Source organism: Danio rerio, chromosome 24 (genome assembly GCF_049306965.1).
Source record: "Danio rerio strain Tuebingen ecotype United States chromosome 24, GRCz12tu, whole genome shotgun sequence".
In the NCBI taxonomy this organism is placed as follows: domain Eukaryota; kingdom Metazoa; phylum Chordata; class Actinopteri; order Cypriniformes; family Danionidae; genus Danio; species Danio rerio.
The window spans coordinates 42,062,294-42,077,094 of NC_133199.1; the positions used below are offsets into that span (position 1 = coordinate 42,062,294).

Below are 14,801 nucleotides of genomic sequence, written 5' to 3' on the forward strand. Positions count from 1 at the left end.
CAAATTCATCAGCTACAGAGTTCGTTTCAATCGAGCTGAGACCACCTCATTCAGGCGATCTCAGGCCGGTTGATTTGGCATGGATACAAGGACGATTGCAGTATTCACATATGCACATATGACTGTGCTAACTGGGCAAACGAGACAGGTTCCGAAACAAACGTCTGGGTGTGAAAGCCCCCCAAGACTGTATTTGCACACAATTGGCAGTCACAGCCATATTAAACTAGTGACAAGGCAGCACCGATCGGGCAAGTAATGGTGATGTATACTGTCCCGAGTGTCTCACAAGTTGGCCCCGGGCCATCGGACAGTCCTTATTGTCAAACCTTGCAGGTTTACTGCTCCGAAATATTTAAAAAAAAATTCTTAAAGTAAAATATATTGTGTTCAATGTGGTTAAAAAAAAGTATTTAAAAAGAGCTTATTTTAGAGCTGTAATCACAATACCGTGATATTTTTATCCAAGGTTATCATACCATCAGAATCTTAAATCGGCCCATGTCCAATCAGCACCATGCTCCAATGTCCAATCAGCACCATGCTCCACTATCTGAGCAACAGCAAAGAGCTACTCTGTGTTAAAACCCAATCATTTACAGCTGAATGTGAGTAATAGTGCGCTCACGAGTCTCAGTGATGGACTTCCACTTGTCGCTCCATTCGGTCAGCTGTCGGGCGTACTGTCGCTCCACATGAGCCCGGTCCTTCATACACGCTATGATGTCTTTACAAGCCTGGTACGACTCTGATGTCCTCTGCACTGTCCGGACATAATTTATTGGCTAAGAGATGAAAAAAAAAAAAAAAAAAGATTTAGAAACTAGAAAGAGAGGGTATGATAAAACAGTCTACAGTGAATTGGGTCCAGTATTTCTGCTGTACAGTGAGAATCTGCTTTGCAAGTGTTTAATATTTAAAACAAGAACAGGTAAAATTAGGTTAAGTTAAAATATTATTTTGTGAAAAATGTCTTGCTACCAGAAATGAATATGAACAGCAACTCTGATGTTGGGGCTGAAATCAGGATTGATAATAATTGTAAATGTGGCGATATGAGTTACTGAAAGGGGAAATATATATATATATATATATATATATATATATATATATATATATATATATATATATATATATATATATATATATATATATGCGACATATATATTTATATATATATATATATATTTATATATATACTGTATGTATGTATGCATGTATGTATGTATATATATGTGTGTGTGTGTGTGTGTGTGTGTAAATATATATATATATATATATATATATATATATATATATATATATATATATATATATATATATATATATATATATATATATATATATATATATATATATATATATATATATATATATATATATATGTACTAGTATCTTGAACAAAATCTAGTCAAATATTCTGTACTGTCATCATGGCAAAGATAAAAAAAAATCAGTTATTAGAAATGAGTTATTAAAACTATTATGATTAGAAATGTGCTGAAAAATCTTTGCTCTAATAAACAGAAATTGGGGGAAAATATACAGGGAGGATAATAATTCTGACTTCAACTGTACTATTTGGTATTAATATTATTGGGACTTCTTATTAAACAAGTAACATTTGAGAAATAAAAATAGATACAGGTTAAAATATGTAAATTCTGAAATATTTCATCATCATAAATAGCTAAATAGGTTATAATATTAATAATATTCTATTGTACAACCAAAATACATACAGTATAATTCAACAGTATTTGTTTTTCCTACTATAGAACCAACTGATGGTGAGTAAATAGTGAGTACATTTTCATTTTTTGGGTGAATCATCACTTTAATAGACAATTTAGTCTTTTATTACTATTGTATTAAATACTCCTATTTATTCCTAATTATTTCTATTGTTTAGTATTATTTTACACATTATTTTATGTGGTGCCACCTCTGAGCCACTGCAGGCTACACAGAAAGCTCGCCATGTTCAGAGTTCTCACCATGCAGAAGCCATTCAGTAATATTTCCTACAGTAAATCCGGGTGAAGTCAAAATTATTTACCCTCCTGTGAATTTTTTTCTTTATAAATATTTACCAAATGTTTTTAATTTTAGTAAAAAAATTTTATTAAGCCATTTTAAAGTCAATATTATTAGCTCACTTAAGCAATACATATTTTTCGATTATCTACAGAACAAACCATCGTTATACACTGACTTGCCTAATTACCCTAACTAACCTAGCTAACCCTAATCAAGCCTTTAAATGTCACTTTAAGCTGTTTACTACTACCTTGATTAATTAATTCATTCATTTTCTTGTCGGCTTAATCCTTTTATATTAATCCAAGGTGGCCACAGCGGAATGAACCGCCAACTTATCCAGCAAGTTTTTACACAGCGGATGCCCTTCCAGCCGCAACCCATCTCTGGGAAACATCCACACACACACATTCACACACACACACACACACTTATACACTACGGACAATTTAGCCTACCCAATTCACCTGTACGCCAACTGAGCCAAGGTTCGACCCAGCAACTTTCTTGCTGTGAGGCGACAGCACTACCTACTGCGCCACTGCCTTACCACCTTGAATAATATCTAGTCAAATATTATGTGCTGTCATAATAGCAAAGATAGAAGAAATCAGTAATTAAAACTATTACGCTTAGAAAATCTTTCGTTTAAACAGAAATTGAGGAAAACGATATACAGGGGGGCTAATAAATCTGGCTTCGACTGTTTATCAAAACTTAATATCTGCATTGCTAACTGCTAAGACACCACTAAGAGAGATTTTCTCACAGTTTTCATTTTTCTTACCATCCAGAAGCTGGTTTTGTTGATGTCCTCAGGTGGGCCTGTTGGAGGATCCGCCATGATCACAGACGGCTGAACAGGAAAACAAAACAAAACAGTTGAATGCATGTGTGTGGAAAGTGCATACTTCATGTTCTGGAGTATGAATACAGTATAGAATAGCAGAAGCCTCAATATCCCACTGGCCCAGTTTCCTGCTTGTTGCACCAGCCTGGAGGCCACTGTTGCCCTACTTTTGTTTCATTCGCCTCTAACTATCGTTCTTGACACATCAGGTGACATTTATTCAGGGGCATCTGGGTTTGTTTGCTCATTTGTTTCCACAATCATGGCAAACAGACGCCTGCTCGGCTGCAGCGTTTCACAGGCTTCTCAACCTTCTGCACGTTTGCGTTTCCCCGGGTCTGTTGTTCATGTTGTCTGTTGTTGATGTTTTCATCAGTTTGTTTTGACATGTTGCTAAATGAATTACATGCTGCTGCTACAAGTGTTCAGCAATAGTAATGCATGCTTGTACTGATGCTCTTTAAAAAGATACGTTTACCTGACTTTCATTCATTTTCCTTTATTCAGCCAATAACTTCACACACTTAAGAGATAAATATTATAGTTATCACTGGGAATGCTTAATTGTATGATATTTGTAAATGAATGAATATATTCACTATGTGAAAGTCCATAGATTATGGCTCCATGAACAGTTATGAAGAAATTTCCCATAATTATTTTGATGTTATGAATTCATTTAGAATATTGGCTTGTATTGCTTTGCTTTAAAGGTGAAAAAATGTCTGCAAAGTGAGCATCAGAATGGAGAAGAAGGGTGATTTAAGTGACTTTGCATTTGACATGATTGCTGATGATCTGAGTATTTCAGAAACTGCTGATCTACTGGGATTTTCACGCATAAAATATCCAGTGAGCGGCAGTTCTGTGAGCGCAAATGCCTTGTTGAGGCCAGAAGAGAATGGCCAGACTGGTTCCAGCTGATAGAAAGGCAACAGTGACTCAAATAAGCACTCGATACAACCGAGGTCTGTAGAAGAGCATCTCTGAACACACAACACTTCCAACCTTGAGCCAGATGGGCTACAGCAGCAGAAGACCACACCGGGTGCCACTCCTGTCAGCTAAGAACAGGAAACTGAGGCTACAATTCACACAGGCTCACCAAAACTGGACAATAGAAGATTGGAGAAACGTTGCCTGCTCTGATGAGTCTCCATTTCTGCTGCCACATTCGGATGGTCGGGTCAGAATTTGGCATCAACAACATGAAAGCATGGATCCATCTTGCCTTGTATCAACGGTTTAGGCTGGCGGTGATGTAATGGTGTGGGGGAGATTTTCGTGGCACACTTCGGTCCCATTAGTACCAATTGAGCCTACCTGAGTATTGTTTCTGACCAAGTCCATCCCTTTATGACCACAGTGTCACGCCATGTCATAAAGCGTGAATCATCTCAGACTGGTTTCTTAAACATGGCAATGAGTTCACTGTACTCATATGTCCTCCACAGTCACCATATCTCAATCCAATAGAGCTCCTTTGGGATGTGGTGGAATGGGAGATTGGCATCATGGACGTGCAGCCGACAAATCTGCAGCAACTGCGTGATGCTATCATGTCAATATGGAGCAAAATCTCTAAGGAATATTTCCAGTATCTTGTTGAATCTCTGCCACGAAGGATTGAAGCAGTTCTGAAGGCAAAAGGGGGTGTAACCTGGTACTACTAAGGTGTACCTAATAAAGTGGCCAGTAAGTGTACAGTATATTCAAGTATACTGTATAAAAAAATTAAAACAAAGGCCTAATGTGCAATTTCATTAAAATGTATAATGTCTTGTTTTCTTTTCTGAAAACCTGGATAGGCATTTATTTTTGGGTATTATTATTATTATTGCATATTGTATTAATAATTGACAAGTTTATTTGGCCTGTGTGTTTTTAAATGACTATGTTATCAATTATAAATGCATAATTGCTTTTAAATCCTGTAGTTGTGATAGGCAATAGGTAATGTACTGCTTTAAATACTCAATGCTAAACTTACAATGTCCAAATTCGGGGTTTTCTTCTCCTATAAAATGTAGCATTTCCAAACCCCTAAAACACTGTTTGCATGTATTACAGATGTACACAGAAATACAGGGTATAAAATCACCCAGCAACAGGACTCAATATAGTAAACGGAGAGCAACAATCCCTATGGTCTACTTGATAAAAATACTTACTGAGTCTATAAAACTGGTCCACAAATCACTGCAGCTTGACTGGATAATTCAAATTAAGAAAAGACCTAAATAGGCTTGAGGGCTGTTAATGTGAGGTAATTTCATATGACATACTGTACATACAATCACAAAAAATAGGTCACACTTTACTTTGATGGTCCGTTTGTTGAATTTTAGTTGCATTTTTCTCATTAGATTATAAGTAGACTGTTAGTTTGGGGTTAGTGTAAGTTGACATGTACTTAAAGTTTCTTATAGTCAGTTAAATGTCTGAAGGAGCAGCATCAACAGGTGTTAAGCAGACAGTCTACTAATGAGTAATTCTTCAACTACGGGCACTTTGTCCTTTGATTATATATGCAAAAATATATACAGTTTCATTTTAAATTCCTTTTTCTTTGTCAAACTAACAATAAAACCTACTTTTAAACAAATTACTAGCTTTCTGTTATATATTTTTCATACTATTCAACCTCCTTTTAGGTGTCAAAATTACAGATTTCACCTTGTCACATGCCCAGAGTTTAAAACATCAACAATGAAACTAACATTTTATTTCAATCTTTTTTATTGGTCTTTTGTATGACAATACAAATTAAATATCGAAAGGTATACAGTAATGTATTTTCTATTATTAATCCCACCCCCTAGCCTCTCATTCATTAACTTAACACAACAATAAATACATAAATACCAATTTAAGAAAATTATATACATACGAATAACTGGATACAGATGGAAAAAATAATAATAATTTAAATAATAATGGCGAGGCAGTGGCGCAGTAGGTAGTGCTTTCGCCTCACAGCAAGGTCGCTGGCTCAAACCTCGGCTTAGTTGGCGTTTCTGTGTGGAGTTTGCATGTTCTCCCTGCCTTCGCGTGGGTTTCCTCCAGGTGCTCCGGTTTCCCCCACAGTCCAAAGACATGCTGTACAGGTGAATTGGGTAGGCTAAATTGTCTTTAGTGTATGAGTGTGTGTGAATGTGTGTGTGGATGTTTCCCAGTGATGGGAGCACCTGGAGGAAACCCACGCCAAAACAGGGAGAACATGCAAACTCCATTCAGAAATGAAAACTGACCCAGCCGGGACTTGAACCAGAGACCTTCTTGCTGTGAGGCGACAGTGCTAACCACTGAGCCACCGTGTCACTTCTAGTCATTTTTTTTAAATTGCTTGTTAAAGTTTACTCTAAGTTTGTCAAATGTTTCTAAAACATATGATTCAGTTTATGAATGCCTTCATGATCTCTATTGAATGTGATCAACGTGTGAATTTGCGGAGCTCAGTAAAGTCTGACAGATAAAAAAGGTTCTGGCTGTAATCCAGAGCATGCAACTGTCCATGTGAATCAGTCTGGGATTTACTGCATGCATGACTGCAACTGGACACCGTCAGCAATGTTGATAAACATCTCTGAAATGTGCTGACATAATCAATGCCTTAAGCAAAAAGACATCCAAAAACTAAGCAAACTAGCTGATTAACAGAGCACCAAAATAATGAATGGACGTCGCTGCATCTTCATGTGTTAATTTAAGGGCGTGTCTCTCTCTCTCTGTGTGTGTGTGTGGATACAGGAATCTGGGATCAGAAATAGCATTCACCCCTCCCTAGAATTCCAGCCATGCGACTCCAAATAAACAAGAGCTGGTAGGTCATCTTACATGCACACGCTCTGCAAAATACATCCACAACAGACTTCATTTCTACAGGAGCGATATTTGCCCTCAGGAGTCATTTTCTATTAATGAGCCCATATGTCATTCTAATAAGACGCCAATTGTGTCAAATTAAATACATTCAATAAAAATGATCACTGCTTAGTGTGCTGTAAACCAAAGACGTATCTAAAATAAAACATTAAGACAGCAGGGACAGATTAAAAATACAAGGAATTCACTATAAACATGTCAAATATTTACATGAGTTCCTGACTGCAAACTCAGGACAGAACACTTGACACAAACAGGGGAATCACAGTTGCATATCAAATACAGGGTTTCTGCAGGTTTCACCAAATCAAATACATTTTAGGACCATTTTAAGACCATTATTATTATATATTTTAGACTTGTTTGGGGATAAACACTAAGGATTTTTGGTAATAGACCTATGGTGTTTGTAAAAAAAATAAATAAAATCTAATGTAGTTATTGCTTAATCACATATTTTAATGTATTAAAACAAGAAAACTTTAATTGTATACACTTTTTTCAACATGTTTCTTTTTTTTAACAACAAGTTCAACATTGTTAAAAGTATATTTATTATGAAGTAAGTGAAATATATCTGTGTGCTTTTGGTCCTGATTAAAGTATAACTCCTATTCAATCTAATGCGTTTGTTACAAAACCTTAAGTTTCATGTCTATTTACAAATATTATGTCCACTCATACTTTCTTCTGTAAATATTTTTTGTGTAAATGGAATATATATATTGCTGTTATTATCATGAGGAATTGTGTAATTGTTTTTTTGTTCTAGGGAGTTTAATAAAACAAATTTGCTGTAAAATGTCTAACAGCTGTTGTGGAATAAACACCTTCTTATATATATATATATATATATATATATATATATATATATATATATATATATATATATATATATATATATATATATATATATATATATATATATATATATATATACATACATACAGTTGAAGTCAGAATTATTAGCACCCCTTTTTTCCCCCAATTTCTGATTAAGGGAGAGCAGTTTTTTTTAATCACATTTCTAAACATAATATTATTAATAACTCATCTCTAATAACTGATTTATTTTATCTTTGCTATGATGACAGTAAATAATATTAGACTAGATATTTTTCAAGACACTTCTTTAAAGCTTAAAGTGACATTTAAAGGCTTAACTAGGTTAATTAGGTTAACTAGGCAGGTTATGGTAATTAGGCAAGTTAACAATGATTTATTCTGTAGACAATCAGGAAAAAAAAAACAGCTTAAAGGGGCTAATAATTTTGGCCTTAAATTGGTGTTTAAAAAATTAAAAACTGCTTTAAATCTAGCCGAAATAAAACAAATAGGATTTTTTCCAGAAGAAAAAATATGATCAGACATACTGTGAAAATTTCCTTGCTCTGTTAAAAATAATTAGGGAAATATTTAAAAAAATATATATACATAAAAAATTCTATATATTATAAAATTATAAAAATTTATAAATATAAATGTAAATATAAACATTATTTAGATAGATTGTTGGTGATTGGATGGGTTTCAGTCCGATTGGGTAGCATTACTTTGACAACTATTAAAATTAAGGATTTAAGACCAACAACAAAATATTTTCTCTAGGCCTAAATTTTATATATATATATATATATATATATATATATATATATATATATATATATATATATATATATATATATATATATATATATATATATATATATTTTTTTTTTTTTTTTTATTTATTTATTTTTTTTTATTTAAGTCATTTTAAGACTTTTTAAGACCCCACAGATACCCTGTAAATAAGACAAAACTATATATTCAAACATCACATTTAAATCACCTATTAAATTAATAATAAGAATTCAGTATTGATGTTACAGTGCAAAACTATAAAAACAACATAATGACAGCACTAAAAAAGCCATTTAGAAGACTAAACACACTTTTTTTCATGTAAAGCTTTTTACTTTTGCGTAGCAAAGTTTAACAAGTAAAATTCAGACAATACTAATAACAAAATCCTATTTTCCTGAGGTTGTAAAGTTGCAATAATTCACAGTCAACAAATTAGTGTGCATTTACAACTGAGAAGTTGATGTGACATGCATCTGACGGAAACTATTTGGTCACACTTTATTTTGATGGTTCGTTTGTTGCATTTAAGATACATTGCATTTTTATGTCAACTAATTCTCATTGGATTATAAACAGACTGTTAGGTTGGGGTTATGCTTAGTGCAAGTTGACATTTTCTAGCAAAGTTTCTTATATTCAGTTAAATGCCTGTTGAAGAAGCAGCATCATAAAATGTTAAGCAGACAGTCTACTAATACTCAAATGGACCATCAAAATATAGTCTCGCCAACTGTTTTGCATTATTTTATTTATATATATAATACAAGCACTTGTATATATACAAGCACATACTGGAGGAATAAAATAAGTGTTTTGTCCAAAAGTGTACAATTTACTATAAAAAGCAAACGGTAAATGTGAATAGCAAATACAATGACCAAAATATATTTTCTTATTAGTAGTAACTTGTGCAGGACTTTATTTTAAGGTTTTGCATGTACAAAACTAAGCTCAACAAACCCAACTTAAACCTATTTATTTACCTTATATGATCAGTAATTTCTTATAAAATGCACAATCTGTTGAATAAAGTGCACACAAATCTACCCTTAAACAGTACAGTCGACTTAAACTGGAAAAAGTAAATCTGACCTCTCAGTCCAAGACTTTTTTTCTTACGTTCTTTGTCCTCCTTCAGTTTCCTTCACTTCTCTTCCATATCTGTCCGTCTCTCGCTGTCTGTGTGACGTTCAGTCCAGTGCAGCTGTCGCTGAGGTGCATATGTACATGCAAGTGTGTATTCCTCCTCACACACATATAGACACACACACATTCTCTCTCATCTCAGTGCAAATGAGTTGTCAGGTGTGAAATTTAAGTGTGTTGTAGAATGTGAGAGTTATTTCAGCTCTCTGCCAATCACATCTTACAGTGAAAACTGCCAACATGTGAAGCAATTAGTGTGTTTACAGCTCAAAGGCGATCACAGCGGCATCAAAAAGGTTTGAAAGAGGTTAAGCACTTACTGTACCTAAGCATATAACACTGCTTGAGTGCATGTTGAGGATTGTTTAATATCAGAGTTCATCACCTCGGCAACAGAAACAGTGTCATGTGATCTCTACAGCATCATATTTGGCTGAACAAGACCTGTGGGAATCAAGGAATAGTTCATCCTAAAATAAAAGAGTAATTATTCACTCACCCTAATGGCTGATTCGTCAGTAGAGCAATGGTTGAACACACAGTTAAAAAGCATACGGTGAAATCAAACTGAAAAAATAAATAATATATAATAATAAAAATATAATAATAATAATAATAATAATAATAATAATAATAATAATAAATAATAATCATAATAATAATAATAATAATAATAATAATAATAATTTAATGTAAAGAATAAACTCAAAGCACAGTGAAAACAGACTGAAAAAAAGAATAAATTGAGAATAAACTCAACAAATACAGTAAAAACAGACTGAAATATGAAGAAAAAAAGAATATATTAAGAATAAACTTAACAAATACAGTAAACACAGACTGAAAAAACAAATAAAGTAGAATAAACTGGGAATAAACTTAACAAATACAGTGAAAACAGACTGAAAAAATAAATAAAGAAGAATAAATTCAGTACAAGCTCAACAAATACAGTAAAAACAATGAAAAAATTAGGAAAGATGAATAAATTAAGTATAAACTCAACAAATACAGAGAAAACAGACTGAAGAAATAAAGAAAGAAGAATAAACTCAACAAATACAGTGAAAACAGACTGAAAAAATGAGGAAAGGCGAATAAATAAAAAATAAACTCAACAAATACAGAGAAAACAGACTAAATAAATAAATAAAGAAGAATAAACTCAACAAATACAGAGAAAACAGACTGAAAAAAATAAACAAAGAAGTATAAACTCAACAAATACAGTAAAAACAGACTGAAAAAATAAATAAAGAAGAATAAACTCAACAAATACAGAGAAAACAGACTGAAAAAAATAAACAAAGAAGTATAAACTCAACAAATACAGTAAAAACAGACTGAAAAAATAAAGAAAGAAGAATAAACTCAACAAATACAGTAAAAACAGACTGAAAAAATGAAGAAAGGTGAAGAAATTAAGTATAAACTCAATAAATACAGTAAAAACAGGCTGAAAAAATAAACAAAGAAGAATAAACTTAATAAATACAGTAAAAACAGACTGAAGAAATGAATAAAGAACGTTTAGTCAGGAATTAATTGAGAATAAACCCAACAAATCGAGTGAAAACAGATAAAAAAATTAAAAGAAATCAGTCAAGAAATAATTGAGAATAAATTCAACAAGAGAATAATTTATTCAAACCTCTTAAGCAGAGCTTATGTATCATCATATTCATCAATTATTGTACAGAACAATAGAAATATCTGATATTTATATATATATATATATATATATACTTTAATTCTGCATACATTTCCACACACACACACACACACACTTGCACACGCACACGCACACACACACGCACACACACACATATACTGTATATATATATTTTCTTTGTTCCTATATCCTTAAATATATTTTCAAATGAAATGGAGTTACGCTTTACTCCTATAAAACAACCACCACCGCCATAACAAAACACACACATGCACACACACACACACACATTGAGTGCGTATTAGTGTGCAGGTGTGTGTGTGTTTGTATAGCATAACAAGAGCGCACTTAAGCAATATAAACGATGGGTTCTTTCATTGTGTTCTGATCTTTGGAAGACTGATTCTGCTTACGGTATTAAAACACTTACATACTTAATCATTACATGGTTATTATTGTTATTATGATGGCGTCTTTTTAGAGCTTTTACAGCTTAAAGTCACAACCCAAGCTCATTCTGAAAACGTAGTCCCGCAGACGTTTCTGGAGACAGGGGAATACGTCCTGGGGGGTACGTACGGCCGCGTTTTTTTTTTTCAATCGAACGCTGCGGGGCGGTGTAACGCTGTTCCCTTTCGCGATTGCCTTACCTCCTTGTGGAGGGCTTCCCCGCTGCAACCCGTTTGTCCACTCAGCTCAGTGTGTACGTCGGCAGGCTCGAGATGCAGAGAAGGGTCGAGGGGTCAACCGGTTTCGAGTCCTAGGAAGAGCAGCTCCAGCAATCACGTAAGACAAAAACAGAATCCCAAATATTAAGTGAACGAATTTCGTGACAGGGTGAGAACGCGGTGAAATCCGAAAACGCGGTGGAATAAAAAAAATCAGGGCTTTTCTTTTTTTGGACGGCTTTTGTGAACTGTTGCTCGGGTTTAGGGAAGCGAGCGGACGGGCGGGTCGATCGGTAAAATTGGTTGGGTTCAGGGAAGGAGGAGGGCGAGTCGGCCGATTGGCCGGTCGCGCAGTCAATCATCTGGTCAGTCGGACAGCGGCCTCCGGCGGCTTCACGCAAGGTTCGCGCCCGCGAGAGACGTCTGAGGTGCGAAAAAGCGTGCAACAGCGACCTCATTGGCGAAAACAAAAACTGCAGCCGTACGTACCCGCCGGGACATATTCCGCGGTCTCCAGAAACGTCCGCGGGACTACGTTTCCACAATGAGCCTGGGTTGTAAAGTCAACATGAAGCAGTCGGTGGCCCATTTCGCTTTCTTGTGCAATACATTCAATGATTAAAAAATAAATAAAACGTAAGGCAGGGCGCAAGTTTTCAGTGTTTTACAAACTGATTGGATGGATAAATATGACATTTTTATATGTTCCTGGAAAAGACACACTATTAAAAAGTAAATGGGGTCCACTCTGGCTGCATGTTGACTTTAATCATCATATTTTCAGATGAATTAAAAAGCCTGCATGTCATGACGCTAAAATACTCACATTAGCCTCATTTGTATTAATATAATAATGTTACTAAAAGTCATTACACCTTTTGATCTCGTCACCCCCCCAAAAAAAAAAATCAATGAAAGAAGTACATTCTCTCTGTCTGTCTCTGATTGGCTGAAGTCGTTTTTGCCCATCTTGACGACAAACACGCTCAGGATGACTTTAGCGTTCGATCTGCGAGAGTGTTCAAGTATTTCATAGCACTTCTCCATCGCAATCATGCCCATCTCTGTCCTTCAGTGGAAGTCTTTCCCCTTGATCCCGAGCGCTTTTGTCTAACCCCATTGTCTCTTTCTATCCTCTAACTGGTCCTCCCTAATACTCTCTTCTAGCTCTGAGTTGCCTCATCTCTCATGCGTTCGTTCTGCCCTTCAGAAGAAACAGTGGAGACAGAGAAAGCAGAGGAGAGCCTAGAAAACATGGAAGGGTGGGGGGAAAGGAAAAGAAAAGAAAGGAGGCAGAGCATGAGGTAAGAAAGGAAAGTGCTTGATAAACTGATCATCTACAGACTAAGATGAAGAATTTGGCATTCAAAAAGCAATTAAAGTTACGTAAGTGTGCAGTATGTAATTATAGGGCACGTAGCAGTCGTGCAATTTCAAAGAAATGCCATGGCTAACTGGAGGAATGAGCTGGAGTTCAATTGATTGGATGGATTTTTGTGGTCTTAAATGGCGTGTGAAAAATCATAATTTGGTGCGTTTATGTTATTCGCTTGTAGTCAAAGGTTTGGACACATTTGACTGAGTTTTTGCTTTTCGTGACCTTTTAATAGAAACACATCTGCTTGTTTTAGATTTCTAAATACTGAAAGAAAATGGTTGAGCATCCCGTGATACACCTCTTAAGATTAGTCAGAATTTAACAATTAAAATTGTCATGCTTTACCAAAGTCCCTTTAAGGCAAGTCATTTCACTCGGCCGCCATCTTTGAAACACCTCTCGGGCAGTACGCTCGGGCATTCTGTCTGAGTGGGGAAACATTAAATTCTCAAAACTGTTTGCCAAACTTATTATTGAATTTCATATTAAGATTCATTACTAAAATTAAATAAGAACTGTCCCTTTAGTTTAATTTCATTCATTCATTCATTTTCTTTTCGGCTTAATCTCTTTATTAATCTGGGGTCGCCACAGCGGAATGAACCGCCAACTTATCCAGCATATGTTTTTACGCAGCGGATGCCCTTCCAGCTGCAACCCATCTTTGGCAAACATCCATACACATTCATTCACACTCATACACTACGGACAATTTAGCCTACCCAATTCACCTGTACAGCATGTCTTTGGACTGTGGGGGAAACCGGAGAACCTGGAGGAAACTCACGCGAACGCAAGGAGAACATGCAAACTCCACACAGAAACGTCAACTGACCTAGCCGAGACTCAAACTAGCGACCTTTTTGCTGTGAGGCGACAGCACTACCTACTGCGCCACTGCGTTGCCTAGTTTACTTTCTAAACATGCAAATCGCAAAATCTGCAGTAGCTCACATCTGGTTCGAGCCCCTCCCTCAGAGTATCATCAGTCGATTGGCTCCTGTACTGGAAGACAGGCTTTATTCGCCATATAGTGATCGCTGATTGGCTTCTGTACTAGTAGGTGTGGCTTTATTAACTATAATGATGGTTACACTTTTCCCCATTCAAAAAGAAACGAGTGACACGTCTTGTGTATTCTAGAGCAGTGGTTTTTAAACTTTTTCTGCCGAGGGCCCCTTTGTGTAGGGTGAATTTTTTGGGGCCGACCCAAAAAATAAAAATGACGCAAAAAAAAAAAAAAAAACCCTCGAAAGAAAACTTTACTAAAGACATTTTAAATTGTATTATTTACACTCGAGTGTGACGCGGCTGGGATGAGAATCAGCACCTCCAATTCCGAGTCCATGGTTCTCCACTGGAAAAAGGTGGTTTGCCATCTCCAGGTTGAAGGAAAGTCCTTACCCCAGGTAGAGGAGTTTAAGTATCTTGGGGTTTTGTTCACGAGTGAGGGAAGGATGGAACGTGAGATTGACAGGCGGATTGATGCAGCGGCAGCAGTAATGCAGACAATGTACCGGTCCGCTGTGGTAAAGA

The 14,801-nt window shown here is 35.4% G+C and overlaps 2 protein-coding genes across 12 annotated transcripts in view; both read right to left on the reverse strand.

Annotated features, from left to right (window-relative positions):
• zgc:91999 overlaps window positions 1-9,598 on the reverse strand; it is a 31,853-nt gene extending 22,255 nt beyond the window's left edge. For 3 of the 5 annotated variants that reach the window (XM_073940263.1, XM_073940264.1, XM_073940265.1), the window contains exons 1-3: window positions 9,494-9,598; window positions 2,828-2,896; window positions 629-785 (exon numbers count right to left, since the gene is read on the reverse strand). In XM_073940263.1, the coding sequence (XP_073796364.1) occupies window positions 629-785; window positions 2,828-2,884 (214 nt within the window). In that variant the 5' untranslated portion in view covers window positions 2,885-2,896; window positions 9,494-9,598. 5 annotated transcript variants of the gene reach the window in all.
• A 1,569-nt stretch (window positions 9,599-11,167) lies between these two features.
• LOC101884567 (SH3 and multiple ankyrin repeat domains protein 1) overlaps window positions 11,168-14,801 on the reverse strand; it is a 146,818-nt gene continuing 143,184 nt past the window's right edge. For all 7 annotated transcript variants that reach the window (XM_073941113.1, XM_073941112.1, XM_073941115.1 and 4 more), the window contains one exon: window positions 11,168-13,132. In XM_073941113.1, the coding sequence (XP_073797214.1) occupies window positions 13,051-13,132 (82 nt within the window). In that variant the 3' untranslated portion in view covers window positions 11,168-13,050. The remainder of the gene's footprint in view (window positions 13,133-14,801) is intronic.